The 23,161-nt window shown below is 51.8% G+C and overlaps 1 protein-coding gene across 1 annotated transcript; it reads left to right on the forward strand.

Moving 5' to 3' along the window:
• The first annotated feature begins 7,285 nt into the window (after nucleotides 1-7,285).
• PYROXD1 (pyridine nucleotide-disulphide oxidoreductase domain 1) lies at nucleotides 7,286-17,877 on the forward strand. Its single transcript, XM_078594149.1, has 12 exons — nucleotides 7,286-7,511; nucleotides 8,760-8,840; nucleotides 9,197-9,316; nucleotides 10,114-10,242; nucleotides 10,652-10,725; nucleotides 11,832-12,019; nucleotides 12,467-12,555; nucleotides 13,109-13,235; nucleotides 14,068-14,180; nucleotides 14,703-14,825; nucleotides 15,965-16,102; nucleotides 16,324-17,877. The coding sequence occupies exons 1-12, from the start codon at nucleotides 7,434-7,436 to the stop codon at nucleotides 16,744-16,746; spliced, it is 1,683 nt and encodes a 560-aa protein (XP_078450275.1). The 5' UTR covers nucleotides 7,286-7,433; the 3' UTR covers nucleotides 16,747-17,877.
• Nucleotides 17,878-23,161: the final 5,284 nt, after the last annotated feature.

Consider the following 23,161-nt stretch of genomic DNA (forward strand, 5'->3'; position numbering starts at 1 on the left):
TTCCTTGCCGAACAGCAGCCCCAAAATCGGAAAGGAATTCAGTCCGAAGACACCCCCCCCCCTTCCCCGCTCCCCCCCCACCACACCCATCCTTCGCACGCCGCAGTTTCTCCAGACCGCGACCTTCCCTTATTAGGGTAGCGAGCCCAGCGAGCCGCGCTCAAGGAGGAGAGTGTTTACATTGGTGTCGCCAGAAGACGGGGGGGTGGATGTGTGGGTGTGTGAGGGGTGTGTGGGTGTGCGCGTGTATGTGTGTGGGTGTGTTGGCCGTAACACCAACACACTTGCCCCTACAATCTGTTAAGGCTATACGGGGATGTTTATCTTTGTGTGGGTGTGTATGTGTGGGTGTGTGAGTGTGTGTGGGGGGGTGTGTGTGGCTGTGTGTGTGGGTGTGTGTGGGTGTGTGCACGTGTGTGTGTGTGGGTGTGTGTGTGTGCGGGTGTGTGTGTGTGTGTGCGCGTGTGTGTGTGTGTGCGCGTGTGTGTGTGTGTGCGCGCGTTGTGGGGAGCGGTAGTGTAGTGGTTAGCGCTATGAACCCAACGACCCGGGTTCGATTCCCGCTCACGGCCAACACCAGTGACAATTATCTGAACCGGTTCTGGGCCTCCCCTAGGTCGACTCAGCCTTAAACGAGTACCTGGTACGGTGTGTATACATCGCCACTGGGGAGACAAAGGCGGTCGGGCGTGGTGCTGGCCACCCACCCCCTCGCGTACCGTTGCGGCCTTCATAGGTGCTCGCTAACAGCACTTGCCCCTACAGTCTGTTAAGGCTATACGGGGGATCTTTGTGTGCGCGCGTGTGTTTTAACGCACGGGCGTCTCTTGAGTTCAATTCCAGGTCACGGTGGCTTTTGCCGCTTGGGGAGATTTTTTTTTTATCGCAGCCTGTGTTGGTCCTTCGCTCGGTCGACTCAGCCTTGGTGCGAGGTGCGCAGACGTTGGCACTTGGGGAGACATTCGGTGGACCGGGTGTGGTTCTGGTCACACCCCCTCTTCTCTCGTACGGCTGATGTAGATGCAGAGCAATCAACTACGACTTCACATTCAGGTGCTCAAGCCGGACAACGGCGTCGGAAGTAGCGGAGTGTATCGCTTGCGATGTTTCCGTATTTGTGGATCGAGAATTGCGTTGTACGGTCTGTTCTGCATGACCCCAGTCGCACACTGGATAGTTAGTTTTTTTATTTTCCATTTGTGCATCAGGGTATCCGCATCTGCTGCCACGGTTTGTGCGGATGTGGTTTCGGGTGGCCCATGAGCTTCGTGGAAGATCAAACCCAGGGATTACACCATCACTCCCGTTGCAAGTCTTAACGAGTGCTCAATAACAAGCACTTGACACACGAGCCTGTATGTCTACACAGGGAGATCTTTATCTTTGTGTGGCAAGGGATAGGTGGCACAGTGGTTATAGCAGGGAGATTTGTTTTTGATCACGTGGGTTCCGTTCCATCGCCGAGTTTTAGGAATACATTATTAATAATAACTCGGTGTTCTCTGAATATATAACATGTTAAAGAGGCCACTACGGTGGTTGTTGAAAGCCACGTGCTGTGTTTTACTTGCTACTGTTTCATTCGGACATTGTTTTATCCTGGGTAATCCGGGCTCTCACCTGTTCATACATCAATTATTGAAAACGTTGTTCATACATCAATTATTGAAAACGCCGCGTGCGTTATTTAGCCCGCGGTCTTGCATGTGTGATGTTTTAAATGACGTGTAGCATTCATTTTTCATCCACTGAATTGACCTTCCTTTCTTTTTTACTCAAAATAAATGACGTCCAGTTCAGCAAAATAAGGGGGCAAACTGGAACCACAATCTGAGACTCGTCTCAGCCTCCCGTGAGCCGGTTCTGCCCTAAATGAGTACAGTACTTGGGGCGGTATTCTATTGGCGGCAATTGATGGACATATTTGGAAACTGGTAGACATATATGGCAACTAACTGATGGCTGTGTGTTGGCCCGAGCAGGTTGCTTGCTAACAGCATTTGCTGCTACGATCTATCGCATTGTCTTTAAATGTATGTTGAACTTCGTTTAGATAATACATTCACACACTGTATAAAATGTTTTGCTGTTGCGATATTTTAAAGGTGCCTTTACGCTTCATACAGACCCCAGTTCTGCTAAACATTTACAAACAACTCTCGTTTGAAATATTTACTGGGAACGTCAAACATCGGCATTGCCATATGAACCTTATGGCGGGACCCCGGGGTCCCATAAGCCCCCGGCTCTCGCATCAACATTATATTATAATGTGGCTTCGGCTCTCCGATTTCACATTAACAGGTTGAGTTTCTCGCGCCAACGTGACCACCTCCAGACGCCGACCTCTACATCGTGGTGGCTCTGCGATCTCACATTAACACGCTAATCTCTCACATTAACATGCTAATCTCTCACATTATCATGCTAATCTGTCACATTAACATGCTAATCTCTCACATTAACATGCTAATCTGTCACATTAACATGCTAATCTCTCACATTAGCATGCTAATCTCTCACATTAACACGCTAATCTCTCACATTAACATGCTAATCTCTCACATTAACACGCTAATCTCTCACATTAACATGCTAATCTCTCACATTAACATGCTAATCTCTCACATTAACACGCTAATCTCTCACATTAGCATGCTAATCTCTCACATTAACATGCTAATCTCTCGCATTAACACGCTAATCTCTCACATTAACACGCTAATCTCTCACATTAACACGCTAATCTCTTACATTAACATGCTAATCTCTCACATTAACATAGCCACCGCGCACTCGAAGCGGAGGCCGTTCTCCGATCTCACATTAACATGCTAATGTCTCACATTAACATGCAAATTTTATCTCATTAACATCACTAGCCCCGCCCACGTCGTTCATGACCCTCGGACTACGCCCTGTAAAAGAGTCTGCATTCAGCAGACTCACAACCACCACCGCCATCACTACCGTCAACAGTACCACCATCAACCAGGTTCCATCTTCTCTGGTCTCTACTGAAACGAATTTGGCTACTGATTTTTGTTTGATCTACAAAGTTACATTGACTTGACCTTTGACGAGCGTCTCTCATCGGCCAGTGCAGATGTCAGCAGGACCCATCTTTAAGACTTTTACAGGAGGGACGGATGGGTCTGACTTTGAAAGATTTCAGCATATTTATTTGCAATCACGAATTCCAATACACTGCATTTATACTTTACATTATATTGCAATTGTGCACTTGCCATCATGGCAAGGGATCAGTGATTTTTCATCTAAACGCCACGCCGAGAATTGTAACATCGCCCTCGTGCGTGACGACGTCACAATACACTTCAATGAGATTCTAATATCCGACGTTTAGATTTGGTTTAATTCAGCAGGAAGGGCCCAATGAAGCTATTAGGCTCTGTTTGATGGGAGTCCTGCGACGGTACAGATGGCATGACGCAGTACAGACCTCTGTTACAATCATGGTTACATAGGTCGGAACGCAAACTGACTTTGTTTAATGTTTAGCAACTACGTCTGGACTATGCCAAATTCAGTGACCTTTTAAACTAAGCCGTGGCTTATTCATTATGCAATTGGTGACTGGGCTGCGACGATGACATCGATCAAACCTCCTGGACATCTGTGAAAAAGAGCTTCATACTCATCGGATTCCTCCAGTATAGATACAGATTCTGATTCTGAACCCGCTTCGTGTAAGTCAAGGAACATTTTCCCATAAGGGGCCGTCCATAAATTACGTCACGCACCGAGGGGGGGGGGGGGTCAGACATTTGTGACGGTGTGTGACGAGGGGGGGGGGGGTTTGAGAAATGTGACGTCACATCAAAATGCGCAACTTTAAATATATACAGACAACACGTTCTACTTAATTAAATATACTTTTTTATAAATGCTTTCTTCTACAACATCAGAGTGCAGTGGCACATTAAATACGCACTACAATGACAATAGTTTAAAGCGATTTGAAGCATGTTTAGTTTTTTTTTGGGGGGGGGGGGGCAGAGCTTTGTGACGTCATATTTGAGGGGGGGGTCTGACTTTTTGTGACGCCGTGTGACGAGGGGGGGGGGGTCAAAAATAGTCCAAAATCGCGTGACGTCATTTATGGACGGCCCCAAAGGTATTTTATGCAACTGGTCCGTTTTCGACAGAAGATTCGGCTTCACGTTCTGACGCACATTACCACTCTTGCGAGTTTATACCCTTGGCACTTATTAAAAAAAAAGTAAGCCGATAAATGTTTGATGTGGTAAGAATTCTAAACGGCCAGAGAAAGTCCGCGCAAGAACAATTAAACTCTACCCTGCACAGCAGCTTCTTTGCCGTATAAGGCCACTCGCTGGAGATTACGCACGAAACTCTGCCGCACAGGTCTCCGAGAGTGCCATCAGGGAGGCAGTAAAATAAAATAATCACAGCACAATGAAGCTCTTGGCCGAGCTGTGTGTGTGTATATCCCAGTGTCATCTCCTCTCACGCCCTCGTTTCGTCTCGCGTGCACTAAAAAGCCGTCCTGAAAGTTTTACATCGGAGCTGGGACTATGAGTCGATTAGCCGATTGATGGACCAACACTTATGATCGACTATTATTTGTTTTGTGTATCCTGGTCGATCACTCGAGACACGAAACAAATTGCGTCCGGCGTGCAATCCTGCCTCTCGGAGGCCGGAACCTCCCAGCTCCTCTACAAGGCACGCCCGTGCAGTGTGTCAAGAGGCTGCTGATGAGGATGGTGATGATGATGACAATGACATCACGAAGCTTGGGGCAAGTGCTGTTAGCGAGCACACAAGACAAAGATCACGCGTATAGCCTTAACATACTGTAGGGGCAAGTGACGGCGAACGAAGACAAAGATCCCCCGTATAGCCTTAACATACTGTAGGGGCAAGTGACGGCGAACGAAGACAAAGATCCCCCGTATAGCCTGTAACAGACTGTAGGGGCAAGTGCTGTTAGCGAGCAGCTATGAAGGCCGAAACGGTACACGAGGGGGTGGGTGGCCAGCACCACGCCGGACCGCCTTTGTATCCCCAGTGGCAATGTTTACACACCGCACCAGGTACTCATTTGAGGCTGAGTCGACCTAGGGGAGGCCCAGGACCGGTTCAGACAATCGTCACTTGGTGTTGGCCGTGAGCGGGAATCGAATCCGGGTCGCCGGGTTCGTAGCGCAGCGTAGCGCTAACCATTGCGCCACCGCTCCCCTAGATCCCCCAGGTGGTGGTGGTGGGGGAGAAGCACCACGTCCGGCCGCCTTTGTCTCCCCAGTTGCGATGTTTACACACCACACCAGATGTACTCAATTGAGGCTGAGTCGACCTAGGAGAGGTTCGGTTCGGGTAAAACTGTCACCGATGTTGACCGTGAGTGAGAAAACGAACTCGGGTCGCCAGGTTCCGAGCGCAGCACGCTCACCGCCGGCGCGTCACAAAGGGGCCGTCCATAAATGACGTCACGCGATTTTGGACGATTTTTGACCCCCCCCCCCCTGTCGTCACACGGCGTCACAAAAAGTCAGACCCCTCCCTCAAATATGACGTCACAAAGCTCTGCCCCCCCCCCCCCCAAATATTAAACATGCTTCAAATCGCTTTAAACTATTGTCATTGTATTGCGTATTTAATGTGGCGCTGCACTCTGATGTTGTAGGATAAAACATTTATTAAAAAGTCTATTTAATTAAGTAGAACGTGTTGTCTATATTTATTTAAAGTTGCGCATTTTGATGTGACGTCACATTTCTCAAACCCCCCCCCCCCTCGTCACACATCGTCACAAATGTCTGACCCCCCCCCCCCCTAGGTGGTGACGTCATTTATGGACGGTCCCAAAGCCAAATATCTCCCTCCCCCCTCCCGCATAGCCCTTCATAGAATGTTGTTGGCAAGTGCTGTTCGTGAGCACCCACGAAGGCCGCATGGAAGTGGGTGGGTGGCCAACACCACGCCCACCCCCCCAGTTACTGACAGCTTTGCGCGAACAGGAAAAGCCCTTGCAATGGTTTCCTAAAGGCCAGCCAAGTTGGTAATACGTAATATAAAAAAACACTTTGTTTTAAAACACGCTTTTATGAAATGTACTAGTAATGGAAGTACTCCACGACTCCAGGAAGTGGCCCCGAAGCTTGCCATAACGTCAGGGACCGTGGGGCAATTACAGCCAACGTCAGTTGACCGTGCACAATTAGAGCCAAGCCGAAACATAACATGTGAAAATAATTTCGATTTAAAGCTTTCGTGACTGCAGGGATTCATCTTCTTGGTTCTTTCGGTAAAGTCACGTAGAAGGAAAATAATAAAATAATAAAAATAAAACAATAAAATAATTCTCACGACGGTTCGGCCACCTGAAGACGGCTGCTTGCGTTGTGGCCGAAACGTCGTGAGAATGATTTTATGTTTTATTTTTATTATTTTATTATTTTCCTTCTACGTGACTTTACCGAAAGAACCAAGAAGATGTGAAAATAATGTTTAAAAATATATTTTTTTTATGATATAATATAGTATTGTCATCAGTATGACATAAATATACCAAGTTGTCTTGACACGGAAACTCGTTATTATTTGGCTGCTATAAATTTCCACGTGATAAGCCACTTTGTTGAGCTATCACTTGTGGCCAGGTCGCTTCTGAAAAACAAATTAATAGCTAATCTTGAGTTGAAGCTTTCGTGACTGCAGGAATCCATACTCTTTGGTTCTTTCGGTAAAGTCACGTAGGTAGAAAAATAAATTAATAGCTGCTAGGATAAAAAAATTTAGTTTTATTTTTGTATTTTTTAAAAGTGATTTGTTTACCTTTCCAATACTTTGCACTCCTCTTGTATTTTTTGTTTGTTTGTTGTTGTAACGTTTCGGACCCATCCCTACTGGACGTCTGCGAAAAAGCGCTTTATAGCTCATCGGATTCCTCCTGCAGTACCAATAAACCACCCCTCGTCGCATCTCTCCGTCAATGACCTTTACACTGTGACGTCATTACGCTGGACGCCGTGACGTCACGCGACATTTAAACAAGGTGGGGGGATTGGAGGGGGAGTTCGACAAGCAACATGGAATGTACCAACCACAAAACGGTCCACGTCTTATTAAAGTAAAACAAATATATCTCTGTAAATGGTAATAAACCGGAATTTGCTGATGCACATTAATTTAAAGTACTGTATAATGTATTCACTATTTTATTTTTGGGATAAATAGTTAATTTTGTTGAAAATCTGTGAATACAAAATGAGTTGGGACCCCCGTAAGAGTGCGACACGTGGTAGCTCCCGCGCACCTCGTGTGGAGACGCGGTCCGGATGACAGTGCAGTACAGTGCAGTATTGGCCTTGCACCGCACCGCATGTCACCAACATCTAAATGAACACTACAGATACAACAACAAGAAGCGATAACATGAACGGTTAATGCGAGCCATGAACTCCAGCAGCGCCAAGTATCTGGTGATAGGCGGCGGCATCGCTGGTGTTTACTGCGTGGAAGAGGTAACGGTGTACAGTACAACGCGTTGGCTTTCGCGAGCAATGTTATCAATAATAGTTTTTTTGGGGGGTTTGATCGCGTAAAATATAAATGTGTCGTTAAACCCACCACCACCCGACACAGCCAACTAGTAAGGTTTGTCACGTAAACAGAACGTGGCCAATTCGTCACTAGTACAGCACACCGGTTGTGTGTTGGAGAGTTAACCCACGACATTTGGCTGTCGCCTGATGATGCTAGTTGTAATTACTGGCAAAACGTCGTACTCGGATTGTAAATGTGGATTCACTCTCCAACACACCGGTGTGCTACACTAGCAACGAATTGGCCATGTTCTGTTTACGTAACAAACCTTACTAATTGGCTGTGTCGGGTGGTGGCGGGTTTAACGACACATTTATATTTACGCGATCAAACCCAAAATGTAATCTTTATTATGGTGTACAGTATAGCAAGCACGGGTATGGAAAGCGTGTGCAGCAGTGACGAATATCTGAACCGGTTCTGCGCCTCCCCTAGGTCGACTCAACCTCAAATGAGTACCGATTGCGGTGTGTAAATATCACCGCTGGGGAGACGAAGGTGGCCGGGCGTGTTGCTGGCCGGCCACCCCACCCCCTCGTGTGCCGTGCCGGCTTTCATCGGCGCTGCAAGCACCTACCCCAACAGTCTGTTAAGGCTAGACGGGGTGGATCTTGTCGTATGTAAGTCCAGCATTGGACGCGAAGGTGGTTGGATCGCACCAATGTCGCTTCCCGTTGGTGTTGAGGAGGTGCGATACCCTGGATTGCCAGGAGAAGGCGGTAGAGACTCCCACCTGTTCCGTCTGTCCCCCTCGCACGCGTGGTGTTTGTATGTATAGCATGTTGACCTTCTTTCGCACCGTACGTAGCCAACCGTGCTAATCGGAGGAACGGGGGAAGGACAACAACACACCCACATTTAAACCCTCATTAATTGGCCGATAACATCTTGATATATAGAGGACTGCAGAGCTCGGACAATTATTGGTAGTGCCGACTCAACGCGTGGCTGCTGCTGCTGCTTCCTTAAATTATGTAATGCTCCTTAATCCACTGCTGGATAATTCACTGAGTAATGCGTCTCACAGTATTCTCTCGAAGATAGAGAGAGAATCTGGTGGGTAAGCACAGATAATGCGAATGAATGGACGGCCCTCAGGGCCACGTGATTACTTATTGAGATCAATGTTTAACTTTCATGCATTTTATTCAATCATGTGCCAACAGATCGCTTCCCTATGCCCTGACGATGACATCCTCCTCCTCACGGCATCCCCAGCCGTCAAGTCCGTCATCAACTGGAGGCAGGTGAGACCTTGAGAACAGCCACTCGCTCGCAAATCACCCCTTCATCCATCTACCAATCTATCGAACTACCCACTACAAAATGCCCACCGATACCTATCCAACTACAAACCACTGACCAATATGAAACCATCCACAATACCCATCCACTCACAAACCATCCCATCTATACCATCCACCCACAAACCATCCACCCACCCATAAAACAACCCATTCACCTACCCAACCATCCAAACTCACATTCGTGATAACACTGTAAGAGAAAAAAATACCAACGACCTACCTGCTGCTCATGGGCAGGGTGGGGGGAGGGGAATCTGTAGGTGTAAGAGGTGCGTGCCCCACGTCGCCCCGCACAGGTGTACGGAGCCCTGGAGCAGTTTGACGTGGAGGAGCGAGCAGGGAGTCACCTGGAGGCCGCCCACCCCAACGTGCGTGTCCACCTGGGCACGGCCTGCCGCTTGGATGCCGCTCGCAAGGTAGGCCCAACCACCGTGGGGCCCGACCACCTGGGGCCCAAGCACCGGGGGCCTAACCACTGAGGGCCCAACCACCGGTGCCAACCACTCGGACCGCCACCTGTAATTGTACGCACCTGCCACATGTAGCCGTGATGTGCAGCGTGTCTGTAGTTGAACAGTGTCTGCGGGCGGGGGGCGGGGGGTGGTGGCGGCGGCCTTTGCGTGTGTGTCTCTACTCAAGGGCGTTCTCGTACATTTGCCGTGCACGGGAACCTGAATGATCTTGGAAGGAAATGTATTTCTGGGGGGGGGGGAATTGAAAAGCTTTGGGAACGGTACACACATAATGCATCAATCATTTTAAAAAGGGTAACGATGCTGAAATATGAGGCGGTTCTTGTCTGGCGCATGCACCTTGCGTGCATGTTAGGGTGAAAAGGTTTGCACCACCAAAGTAAGTGCCCATCCATGCCCGCGAGCGTTGTCATGTGCTTGCGTTTGTGTCATCGGTGGTGCCGTTACTCACTGCGGTATAAACCCGACGACCGAAGTTGGATTTCACGGTTAACATCACTGGCGATTATCTGAAACGGTCTTGGGCCTCCCCTAGGTCGACTCAGCCTCAAATGTGTACCTGGTGCGGGATGTAAAAACATCGCTGCTGGGGAGACAAAGGCAGTCGTGGTTGCTGGCCACCCACCCCCTTGTGCGCTGTGCTGGCCTTCACAGGTGCTCGCTTACAGCCCTTTCCCCAACAGTCTGTTCAGGCTACACGGGGGATCTTTGCCTTTGTTGTCCCGTACGTGCGTGTGAAGGTCGTGCACACGGACGCGGGCGAGGAGCTCGCCTACGAGAGGCTCTGCATCTGCACGGGGGCGCGACCCAAGGTCGTGGCCGATGGCAATCCTCACGTGCTGGGCATCCGGGACACGGACAGCACACAGGTGGGAAGCCCTCGGCCAGGGACGACTGCTGCCTGCATCTCTTACCTCTCTCCTCCCATCCCACTTCACTCTCCTTCACATCTTCTCCTATCATCGCTCCTCTCTCAACTCGCTATACGGCACTCCACACGCGTTCCTGCCTCTCCCCTCACATCTCTCCTGCCTTCTCTCAGCTCACTACCTCTCCCCTTCCCATAATTTCCCTTCCTGACCCTCATCTCATTCTACTCCCGTGCACATGCTCTGTAGTTCAATGGAGGGTTGTACTGCTCTTGTGAGAGATTCGATTGGATTCTCGGTCTCATGACACGTTGCCCATAGCACAATCAGGATACAATTGTTGAATACGATGAACACATTAAAAAAGACGTGCCCGTTGTTTGATTTATTTCTTCTCTTGCCCTGGCAGGAATTTCAAAAGAGGCTGGAGAAGGCGAGGCGGGTGGTGGTGATCGGGAACGGAGGGATTGCGCTTGAGCTCGTGTGAGTATCCACGGTGGCGAGATGTTAACTACTTCGCCTGGTATGGAGGAGGTCGTGGGTTTGATCCCGACTCTAACACCTGTATATTTGCATGGTCTCACCATGGTCGTGTGTATTCTTGTCTGGGTCCTCCGGTTTTTCCCTCCACATTTAAAATCAACACGCGTTTAAGAGTATTTAGCTGATATAAATTTCCACGTGACGATAAGCCACTTCATTGAGCTATTATTTGTGGCCAGGTCGCTTCTGAAAAAGAGATATGTAGCACAGTGGGCCTTGCCTGGTAAAATAATATTTTAGTTTATAGAGTGCATGTGCGCGCAGGCACGAGAACGCAGGGGTGATAGCTGGGACTGCCACAGCCGTAGGCCTTAGAGGAGGACTCAAGGCATCTGCTCGGTGCTTCAGAATAGCCGTGCACTGGCCGTTTGTACACATAAACAAATCATGATGTACGACACATAAACAATGCGTAGTAACACGCAAATGTGCCACAATTGAAAATTACCTGCAAAATTACTCAATGGGGATTGTACACATCAGTCATCATCCCCTTCTGGCAGACTCATGCCCCAGGTCACCATTGCATTGTTTTCTCAAGTGAAATTGGGCAAGTCTCTTGAATTCTCACCTGGTTAAACTAAACTTGAAAATTTAAACTTACACGTAAAAATAATTCTGCTAACCTCGCATTTGAACCCACGAGTTTCCGTGATTCATGGTTATGATTGAGTTATCAAAAGAATCAGTGATTGTTCGTCTCATACGGGATTGTCCGTCTTGTCTGTCTTGTATATTCTGTCTCTACTTTGTGGCTTGGTGACGGAGATACCTCCGGAGCCAGAATTCCCATACATCAGCCATATAAGTTGTGAAAACAATCGACAATCGATTTTGATATTCACAATTCAATTCATGTATAAATCTGAGGATAACGGTAAATGGTTTAATCGATGAACGTCTGCATGCCCAGTTAATGCACTTAACCCCATACGCAGAGTAGTCTCGCCACAGGAGGGGCGACGTTGGATGCTGCCACGTGGTTTGTCCCCAGTGAGGTCATTTCAACCGCCACCTGACCACACTTTGCCTGTCGCCCGCCGCAGCCACGAGGTGCGGGGCTGCGACGTGATCTGGGCCATCAAGGACCGCGCCATCGGCACGTCGTTCTTCGACGCCGGCGCCGCCGCCTTTTTCCTGCCGCACCTGGTTAAGACGGTGCCAGGGTCGGCGTCGGGCGCCGTCCCTGGGCCCTGCAAGCGGCAGCGCTACGCGCCGGGGCGAGGCTCGCACGGTCCGGACCGCACCAACCCCCCCTGCACCCCGCCCCAACCGCACCCTGCTGCACCCTGCGCTGTGATGCCATCACGTGCTGCACCTCTGCACTGCAGACCACACTGCCCTGGCCTTGCCTCTCTGTGCTCTGATGCAGTACCATGCCGTATACACCTTTGCGCTACAGGCGACGCCGCCGCACTTTGCTACGGCACTGAATATGCCCAACGCGTAGGTGGCGGCGGCGCTCATAATCATCATGAGACCGAGGCTGAACTGACCCTGGCCAGGATTTGAAAAATTGGAATCGACAGCCATGCTGTTCTACCAGTTTATTCCATCTGCACATACTGTGCATGACTATTCCCATATATTAGTGGTTCAGCAATAGTCGTAAACTGTTTCATACGTAATCATAAATAATATTAATGGTTATGTACGTGTGGTTCTTTTTAATTTGCGGCAGGCAGCACACAGGCAGAGCAAAGGGCAGCCCTTGGCAGTGCCTTAGGACCCGACTGGCATGAGGGCCTAAGCCTGGAAGGGGCTCAAAAGGTAAGCGTGTGGAGTGCGGGGGCACGGGGTATCGTGGGTTATAAAGGAGCTGAGTTTGATCTTGTACAGGATGAGCTTGAGCCGAGTGGATTTGCTCTTGGCTGGTACCAGAGTTATCGACATCGGCTTGTGTGTAGTTGCATAGTACGTACGTATGTAGAACTTTTTCCGCACTGTACATTGCCAACCGTGCGAATCGGAGGTGCGGGAATGGCGCTACATGGCAGGTGACTGTGTGTGTGTGGGGAGCGGTGGCGCAGTGGTTAGCGCGCAGCGCTACAAACCCGGCAACTCAAGTTCGATTCGCGCTCACGACTTATACCATTGACGATTATCTGAACCGGTCCCGGGCCTCCCCTAGGTCGACTCAGCCTCAAATGAGTACCTGTTGCGGTGTGTAAATATCGTCACTGGGGAGCCAAAGGCAGCCGGGCGTGGTGCTGGCCACCCACCCCCTCGTGTGCCGTGCCGGCCTTCATAGGTGCTCGCTAACAGCACTTGCCGCAGCGGTCCGTCAAGGCTATATGGGGGATCTTTGTCTTGGTGTGTCAAGGGGCCGTGCAGGGTGCATGTGGAGTACGGCTGCGAGGTGGAGAGGATCCTCTCTCCGGAGGAGGTCGTCGCGCGCTCCGAGACGCCGCTGGCCTTCCCCGGACCGGACTCCCCGCAGCCCGACACCGGTAACGCGTCACCGTCGCCGACTTCCCGATCCCTAACCTTGTGGTAGTGGGCGGCAGAGCGGCGCAGCGGTGACACTGGCGCCTCGCAGCATTGAGGGGGGGTAGCTGCTGGCCTCGATTTCCAACGCGGGCGCATGTCTGCGTGCGTGGAGTTTGTACGTTGTCTCTCCCCCTGTCGTTCTGCGTGCGTTCTCAGCTGGGTTCTTCGGTTTCCTCCCATAGTTAAAAAAAGCGTACAATGTCACTGGTATTGCTCAAACTCGCAAATGCTGAAAAATTACCTGCAAATTACGTGTTTACACATATCCCCCACCCTCTCCGCGCCCCAGGAATGCCTCACTGAGTCTCATTCCCCTTATTCAGGTGGGTCCTACCAAGTTTTCACAGTAGGGGGTGGTGTTTGCTTTGTATAAATACAATGGAGTATTTGCGGGTAATATTTCACATTTTGGCAAATTTGGACTGTGACCCCAGCACATGGGGGCCTTACACAGGGTGGTCTAAATGTATTGTGACCCCCCCCCCCAATGAATTGACCCATAAATGAATTTTTTTCTTTCCTTTGCATATGCATTTGCCGTTTTAAACGAAACCTTATAATGATGTCAAGGGAAGTTGAGCCTCCAGTGTTGAGCACACGGCGCGTGTTGCTCTGATTAATTACACCCGTGGTAACAACCGGGGGCCAGCCGCTGGAAGTCGAACCGCGAACCTCTGCGACGAGCGGGGAGCTCCCGCCCGGCGCTCCCCTCGTCACCGTTGCCGCGTTCTTTTTGTTTTTTGTTCCCGGGTCCGCGGCCGCGTTGGTGGGGGGGGGGGGGTGGATGTGCAGAGCTCTGGCCCGTGTACGCCAGGCTCACCAACGGGCGCACGTTCGGCTGCGACCTCGTCGTCAGCGCCACGGGCGTCGTGCCCAACGTCGCTGCCATCGTCGCTCGCAACGAGGTGAGGCTCCCCCGGCGGCTCACCCAACGTAGCGCCGAGACGTCGACTGGCCGTGGCCACACTGCCCTCGAAGCGCGAGGAAGTCCGTTCGCTGATCCTCTTGTCGATCCGCTGCCGGGTGAAGGGCTTCTCACGGCACGCGTCAACGCGCACACACTTCGCATCGTGCGAGCATTGTTGACGGTGAAATAGATGAGCAGAAGATGGCTCCTTCGTGTTCGTCTGCTTCGCTGTTTTGTTGCGTGCGTTCTCCCCAACGACGGTGTCAGTTCTTTTGTTTGACTGATGGTTGTGCCACACCCGCTTTTTTTTTGATGACGGTAATGGCGTTAACAATGCGCAATGACGATGTTGCAATCACCATCATTGGGAACGGTGTCACCGCATGACGGCTGGCGATGGTGACGGGTGTCGCGTTACCATTGTCAGCGATGACTTCACCGCGTGGCGACGACGGCGGTGGTGTTGTGTGTGACCATCGTTTCGACGGCGGCGACGGCGCTCGCGGTGTGCGATGAGCAGCTGGCGCTGGCCGACGACGGGGGGCTGCGAGTGGACGAGCAGATGCGGACGTCCGTGCCGTGCGTCTACGCCGCTGGGGACGCGTGCTCCGCTGCCTGGGAGCCCCGGCCGCACTGGTTCCAGGTAGAGTCCACAAAGACAAAGGGTCCCCCCCCACCCCGCCACTCCCAGTATAGCTTTTTAACAGACACTTGGGGGGCGGAGTGCTGTTGGCGAGTAGCAATTATGGAGGCCGGAAACGGGATGAGCTGGTGGGCGGACAGCACCACACTTGACCTCACCATGTCGTTGTTTAACGTTGAGTCAACCTAGGGGAGGCCCAGAGTGGGAATGGGGCACGGGTCGCCGGGTTCACGCACACAGACGTACGGAGGAAACCAACTCGGATCTCCGAACTGTTGATGACCCTTAAATATCCCGGGTAATGGGTGCGGGGAGGAGTGGTCTGTATGAAACAAAAACACGGACATTCCAAAACATATATACACCACCAATACTGCGATTCATAAATAGTTTATCTTGGTTAGATCATGTAGTTATAATGTAACTTAGAGCTAAAACGCTCCACCATTCGATACAATTGTCAAAACTCTGCTTTATTTTTCAACATGAGCACTCATTAACCGGCTGAAAACACCTGAATATATAGAGGACCTCAGAGCTTTGGCAACTGTGGGCAGTGTCGGCTTACCTCCCGGTTGTTGCTGTTGCTGCCTTCCAGCTCGTCCGGTGTGCTCAATTTGCAAGAACGACGCAAAATGTAAAAAAAAGACACAAAGCAATTATTTCACGTTCCCCGGGTTGCTGAAAAAAACCTCAATTGGTCACTTGTCCGGGTGACATCTTGATGATGTGTTTGCCAGTGTCGGTTGGTGGAGGGAGCAAAGCTCTGATTGACATCCCACCCACACTATCTACCCCTACCCCTAGGTCAGTGGTCTTCATTGCAAGGACCGCGGGCCATTGGCGGACCTTAGTGCGGCCCCTGGCAGTACACAAATGTGAAAATACCGCTTGCGGGCGGTGTGGTGGCCCTCACACTGACGTCTTATAGGCGAAAGTGGGCCCCCCTCTGAAAGTTAGTGAAGATCACTGCTCTAGATTGAAGGCTCATTTTCTTTGGAACTCTTTGTTGTCCTTCCCCCGCACCTCCGATTTGAACGGTTGGCTACGCACGGTGCGAAAGAAATTCAACATATATACGTACATAACCCAAAGCGCCCAATGATCACGATTAATCGTCATTGTTGTCGTTGCTGCAGATGAGGCTGTGGACCCAGGCGCGCCAGATGGGCGCCCACGCGGCTCGCGCAATGGCGGCGCACGCGGACGGGCGGCACGCCGAGCTCGACCTCTGCTTCGACCTCTTCACCCACGTCACCAGCTTTTTCGGCTACAAGGTGAGGTGGGGGGCGGCCACGTGTGACGTCGCTCCCCCTCGCAAGATGCTTACACTGGCCCCCCTCGGCACGCGAGCCGGGAAGCGAGCCCCGAGCTCGGTGATACCACGGCCATCCTCGTCTTTTCGAGCCCTAGGCCTTACCTCTACTTCCTCCCTGCCTCTCTCGCTCAATCCATGTTTCTCCGTGACCCCCTCTTTGCCTGCGTTCTGCACGTACAGGTGATACTGCTGGGACGCTTCAACGGGCAGGGCCTGGCCACACGGCTAAATAAAGATGGAGGCGGCGGCAGCAGCGGCGACGCCCGCACCAGTGGTGGTGGTGGTGACGCAAAGGTCGATGGCGATGACGGTGGCAATGGGAACGGCGACGGCGGCGGGAACGACGGTGGCGATGGAAGCGACGCCGGCGCTGAAGTTGGTGGCAGCAGCGGCAGCGGCCAGGAGCTGCTGGTGCGCAGCAGCGGCACGCTGGAGTACGTGAAGGTGGTGCTGTTGGACGGGCGCATGGCGGGCGCCGTGCTCGTGGGCGACACGGACCTGGAGGAGACGTTCCACAACCTCATCCTCAACGGCACCGACCTCTCGCCCTACGGCGAGGATCTCCTGCACCCCGACGTAGATATCGAGGACTACTTCGACTGAACGGCGCGGGGGGGTGGGGTGTGGGGGGTCCGCAGGAGGAGGGGGGGATGGGGTTGGGCTCGGAAATTTCGGACCAGCTGGCGCAAGCCGTAGTTATCGTCATTGGCCACAATCGATCGACTACTAGACGAAGGCCTCGTTAAGCCTTCGCCACGCTCGTGGTCTTGCGACGCGACGTATATGTGTGTGTGTCTGTACGTTGAACTTATTTCGCATCGTACGTGGCCGACCGCGCTAATCGGAGGTGCGGGGAGACGTGCGCACGGCGCCTCGCAGGCGAGGCGCCTTCGTCGCTTCACCCGGCACGGGATGTCAGGTGACGAGTTCAGGGCGCCGTGTTGACGGTGAAGGAAAGCGAGCAAGGCTCGGGCAGGGCTAGAAGGCATTGGTCTCGGACCTGCGGTTGAGACTCAACAACCGAGCGGAAGCCAAAGCTGGGAGCACTCCCCAAGAGAGGGCGCCCAAAGCTCGCGCCGTGCTGTTTCGACGCATCGCCAAGTCGGCACGAGGCGGTGAAACTCGCGTCCGCGTCCCCCCGCGCAGCGACAGTGTTTTAGTGAGCGACCCACAGAAGCTGGCGTCGCAGAACTATCTCTCGATGCACCTTCACCCCGGGCCCTCTGCCCAACACTGGACGGGTGCCCCTTTTGGCTCCGTCCAGGTCGTTTTGACACACGGCTCACGTGCCATCGTTTTTGCATCTCGGTGCGGGCACATGCTCACTCCGGCGATCAACTCAAATGTTTACGTGTTGGATTTTGTGTGGAGGCATTGCTGATTGGGTCGGAATGGTCGACCTGCTCAGCTACGCGATCTCGAGTGGCTGAAGTCCGAATGCGAATCCAGTTCATCAGGCAAATAAAATGCGTGCTCACAAATTGGTGTAAATAGAATTCTTGTTTCGTGTCTTATTTTTTTTGGGGGGGGGGGAGGTGGGTGGAGCGGTGGCATAGTGGTTAACGCAGCACGCTATGAACCCGTGACCAGAGTTCGATTTCAGGCCACGGCTGACATCAGTGGCGAGTGTTAATCTGAAAACCGTTACCGTGCCTTTTGTTTCACCAACCTGCCCTGACCAGCGTGGTGAGGTATCAGTCAAATAAACCTCATGACCGACAAAAGGGCTGTGAATTCATGACCAAATCGGTGTGTTTTTTTGAGCCGTTGACTACGTGTGTGTGGGCGTTGACTGCGTTGATGCGTGTGGAGCAGACGGCATTGCGTAGTGGGGCATTGCGTAGTGGGGCATTGCGTAGTGGGGCATTGTGATATTGGTCGCACCCGGTCACACTTGCAAGCGAGACTCATCCCGGTCTCTTCGAGTTCTCAACCGCAGGATACTTGGGCATCAAAAGCCAATGTGTGGAAAGCGTTGGGCAGACAGGATTTAGGAGCGAGTATACGCTCACAAGCTCTGTGCCAGAGAGAGAGGGGGGAATTGTCTTAAGGGTTGTAGAATTGTAAAGGCGAGTGAGAGTGATGAGAGAGCTGGGGGTACGACACCACAGGGAACCGTTCTGGCCAAACGTGTGAAAAAAGTGGCCATCGATTTAAAAGGATCCGCTTATCCAATTGTGGCCACCCGGTCTGTCTGGAGTCACTGGAGGGCGCTGTGGCGTCACAGTGGAAATCTCTGCGCGTCGACAAAGTGCCCGCACCCAGGTGTTGGACGGCTGATAACAACACACACACCCGGCTGCTCGCTTTCCATCTTTAAATACCGCATTCTGCATACGCAATCTTGTAGCGTTATATATTGTATAGTGTTTGGTGCTGTACTGGAGTTTATAATAATAATCCTTGCATTCTTGTCTTGGAATAGTCTGCATGTACAGATGCATCGATTCACTAAAATCGATTCTACGCTCGGTTGCCGATGCTTTACTTGCGTATGATGACAGCGATATTAAACTAAACTTTTTATTTTACCAGGTAAAGCCCATTGAGCTATTTCGCTCTTTTTCAGAAGCGACCTGGCCACGTGGCTTATGATGTGGACATTGTGGGGGCCGTTGGCTCCCGGGGTCCCTCCCGCCTTCATCCCCTATTCCGTTTAAGTTACCCCACCTCCCTATTACCCGCTACGGTTTCGCCGGCATTCGTCTATAGCCCTGTGCGGCACTCGCCTCCACGTCGAATAACCACGTTACCAATGCGCATCCGTATCCGAAACGTAGCGAACGTATGCGCACTCACGCACACAGCTCTCCGCGGCACTCACTCACCACTGAATATTCGCGTTATGATCGCGCACCTGTATCACACACGGAGTGAACACACGCGACACCCACTCTCGCACCGCTCTGCGCAGCGCTCCCCCGAGGCGAGCCGCAGCACTACAGAACCACTGTGTACACACGCTCACCCACGCGCTCAGCTCCGCGCAGCGCTCACTCACGTGGCGAACCACTGTGTACACACGCGCACCCACACGCTCACACTGCTCGACAAGATCACGCGAGGCCACGCTTCGCTATTAATGATTTATTATCTGCTACCTGGTAATTGATGTTAAATCAGTTTGAGTCGACGAGGCTGGCCTATTCTACCACCCCTGAATCTATTCTCTATTTATCGGCTATGATCCTACTTTTACCTCCTTACTCACCGTCAAGTGTCCACGGCGGTCCGCTGATCCTTGTGCTAACAGCGTACCTCGGTGCGTCGCACGGACGTCCGGGTCGCTGGCTGGAGCTGCTGCTGGTCCTCTGTCGCTGTAGACAAGAGAGCGATTTCCCCTTTGCGCTCCCTATTTATCCTCCCCAACAATTGTGCCTGCGCGCTCAAGCGCAACTATCCCAACCTTCCGTGACTATGCGCAAGAGCCCCTGCAGTCCTGCTACTCATGCTGTCCCGTCCTTCCCCTGCTGGCCTCGTCGACGCATGGGGGGGGGGGGGGGGTGTGTGTGGGGGATGCGTTTCAACCGTGGTGGCCGAATGCCCTTCGCCGCGGCCACACCATATTAAGGCCGGTCGCAGCGCCGCGGTGCAACGTAGCGTCGGGGGAGGTCATCCAATTCCCTGATCGCCGGAAACCGTGAGAGTTAATCCCGATAAGGGTTTCTCGGATAAAAACCGGTCGATCAGGTGTCCTCCCCTTCCCGCTCTATGGGGGTGGGGGGGGGGGATGCGTGCGGGTGTGTTCATGTGAGGTGAGGTGAGGGGGACGTGGGGTCGGCTCCGTCGCTTGGTGGTGGCGAGGCCGCAGATGGGGCGCCTGCTGAACGGCTTCGTGGTGGCGGCATCACAACATTTATAGCAGCCAAATACTCTAAACGCACGTTGTTTATAAATGTGGAGGGGGAAACCGGAGGACCCGGAGAAAAAAATCGACGCGACCACGGGGAGTGAGAGAGAGAAAGACGCAAACTCCAAATCTACAGGCGTTGTGGTCGGGATGGAACACACGACCTCCTGCGTACCAGGCTTCAGGAGAAAGGGACTAGACTATAGAGGGGTTTACAATACGGGGCGTAGGTTTGGATTGCATGACGGCTACAGAGTCACACTAACGTGGCTTTTGCTTTAATTTCCCAATTATGACGGGAATGCCTGAGATGTATCGATGTGCAAGTACCAGGTATGGGCATTTGACTGCTGTGTGTCCAGTTCATCGCGATGCCATCAAGGCACAGACCGCATCCTCCTCGCGCAGTGCAAACTGATCTGTATGGTCACTCTGGTAACAGTCGTTTGTTTACCTTTCCTCTCCTTTGCACTCCAATCGTGTTGTTTTTTGTTTTGTTTGTTATTTTAACTTTCTGACCCGCCCCCTACTGGACATGTGTAATAGAGCTTTCATATGTTGACTAAATATTCGGATTGTGAGATTACAGTATGTAGTATTATTACTACTGCTGCAGCAGACATGACCATGCTGCCAGGTTTTCACGGTCGGGGCGATGATTGTTGAATCGGCAAAAATGTGGACCGTGGACCCCGTGACGCTGGCACAAAGAACAAAGATCCCCCGTGTAGCCTTAACAGACAGTAGGGGCAAGTGCTGTTAGCGAGCACCTATGAAGGCTGGCACGGCGCACGAGGGGGTGGGTGGCCAGCACCACGCCCGGCCGCCTTTGTCTCCCCATTGGCGATGTTTCCACATAGCACTAAGCTACTCATTTGAGGCCGAGTCGACCTAGAGGAGGCCCCAGGACCGGTTCAGATAATCGTCACTGGTGTTGGCCGTGAGCAGGAATCGAACCCGGGTCGTCAGGTTCGTAGTGCAGCATACACGCTGGCACGCACACAGTGGCCCATGCTCTCGTAATGATCGTCACGGGATCGTTTACGGTCACCGTGAGGTGCAGAGCGGCGTACACGTGTTTTGTTATGCAGCGTGCAGGCAGAGACGGCAGGCTGTGTTATTATTGTCCCAGGTCCACAAATTGGGCAACTTTGCCAGGGTTGCCACGAGGTTCGGGTTTTTTTGTTTCACCCCAAAGAGTTGAACCCTACCTGGCCGGGGATTGGCAACTGTGTTCTGGCGGCACGAATTGATGCACCGTATACTGAGATGTGGTTACTTGGGACTGTGTTGTGGTGGACTTTACTGCAGTACACGGACACATTTGTAAAAGCGCGAGGTTGGCTGAGGCGTAATACATCCGGTGTTAGGCTGCGGACAAGGTGGCAACCCGAAACGCCGCAGTAAACGTTTCCGAATCGTCCAAAGACATTACGGGGTGTCGTTTTGAAGGCAATTGCGTATAGCCGTATGGTAATATGGGTTACTTATGGAATAAGCCCACGGTTTGACAAAGACAACGATTCTCCCTGCGTGGACGAAAGGAGCAAGTCCGTCCTGAGTGCGTCTCTTCTCGACAAAGGTGGACGCGTTATTTCCATCCGACACACGGGCCACTACTGCTGGCCGTGACGTGCTCACGATGGACGATTTTACAGATCGCCCACGTCTGTTATCTGTGGAATGGGAATCTGAAATTGCGGCGATCATTCCCCAATGTGGTTCTCACGCGGAAATGCAATCCGTGGGTTCAATTCACACGCAACAGCCACGAGTGGCGAATGAAACCTGAATCCGAGGTCAACTCGGCCATAGACGAGAGCCTGCTTGCCTGCATGTTGTATACATTCGAATTTTGGGGCGCCTTCAATTCACGGTTCGCACCGTACGCTAGCCAACCGTGCTTGATCGGTGGCCGAGCAGGGCACTGCCCACGATCAGCCCTGTTGTGTATCATGAATTGCGTTAATAGGCGCTCGCTAACAGCATTGTCCCCCTACTGTCTGTTAAACGAGTGATGCGTGATGGAGAGAGAGAGAATTGGTCGCTATGGCATCGAGTGTTAGCAACGCATTGTTATTCAAGGACATTTGTATCTGATCCTGGTCTGGGGCTGCCCAGGATCGACTTGGCCTAAAGTGGATGTGTCATCAGTAATTGGGAGACAAAGGCAGCTGGGGTACGCGTGTGGTATTGATCACAAAAGCCCCTTTATATTTAATTGTATCTCTTAGGTTGACTGAGTACCTCTGGTGTCGTTGTGTAAACATCGCCACTCGGGAGACAAAGGCGGCCAGGCGTGGTGCTGGCCAGCCACCCCCTCATGTGCCATGCCGGCCTTCATAGGTGCTGCTCGCTAACAGCACCTGCCCCAAACGTGTTTTAAGGCTATAAGGGGGATCTTTTGTCTTTGTTTATCAGGTAGAAAAGTGAACCCGTCCATCCGAAAAGCACAGACACCCCCCCCCCCCCCCCATTTGAATTTCTGACAAAATGTTCGAACATTTAGTTGTATTTCTAGACATTCTGTCTCTGGCTGCGCTGCGAGATTCCATCAAAATATATTTAAATGCTGTACTCTAGGATGGTTATGATCGTAGATAACATACAGATATGACAGCGCAGTACACTGACGCACGCATGCTCACCAAAAGTGCACATGCTGCCCCCTCCCTCCAAACAAAGATGAAGACAAAGATATTTGGCATAGACCACGGGTTGGCAAACTGCCACTCTGTAAGGGCTGCTTCGTGACGTCATTTATTAAGGGCAACCGCCTGTTATTCGCGTGCATCGCGGCTCTCGAAATATTGAGTTTTTTTTATTTTACGAATTCGAAAAGCATGGCTCTTCTTGTTATTAGTTACCATGGGAGTCCAGTTAACCATGGGAGTCCAGTTTTCCATGGAAGCCCAGGTTACCATGGGAATCCAGTTTTCCATGGAAGCCCAGTTTACCATGGACGTCCAGTTTTCCATGGAAGCCCAGTTTACCATGAACGTCCAGTTTTCCATGGAAGCCCAGTTTACCATGAACGTCCAGTTTTCCATGGAAGCCCAGTTTACCATGGGAATCAAGTTTTCCATGGAAGCCCAGTTTACCATGGGAATCCAGTTTTCCATTGAAGCCCAGTTTACCATGGGAATCCAGTTTTCCATGGAAGCCCAG

This window comes from Lampetra planeri, chromosome 5 (genome assembly GCF_965212315.1).
Source record: "Lampetra planeri chromosome 5, kcLamPlan1.2.h2, whole genome shotgun sequence".
In the NCBI taxonomy this organism is placed as follows: Eukaryota; Metazoa; Chordata; class Hyperoartia; order Petromyzontiformes; family Petromyzontidae; genus Lampetra; species Lampetra planeri.

Bases quoted from the DNA above. Each gene is read 5' to 3' on its own strand.
- PYROXD1 (XM_078594149.1), top strand. From the start codon at position 7,434: ATGCGAGCCATGAACTCCAGCAGCGCCAAGTATCTGGTGATAGGCGGC. The intron at 8,841-9,196 runs GTGAGACCTTGA...CGCCCCGCACAG, and splicing joins CCGTCATCAACTGGAGGCAG to GTGTACGGAGCCCTGGAGCA. The intron at 9,317-10,113 runs GTAGGCCCAACC...GTGCGTGTGAAG, and splicing joins GCTTGGATGCCGCTCGCAAG to GTCGTGCACACGGACGCGGG.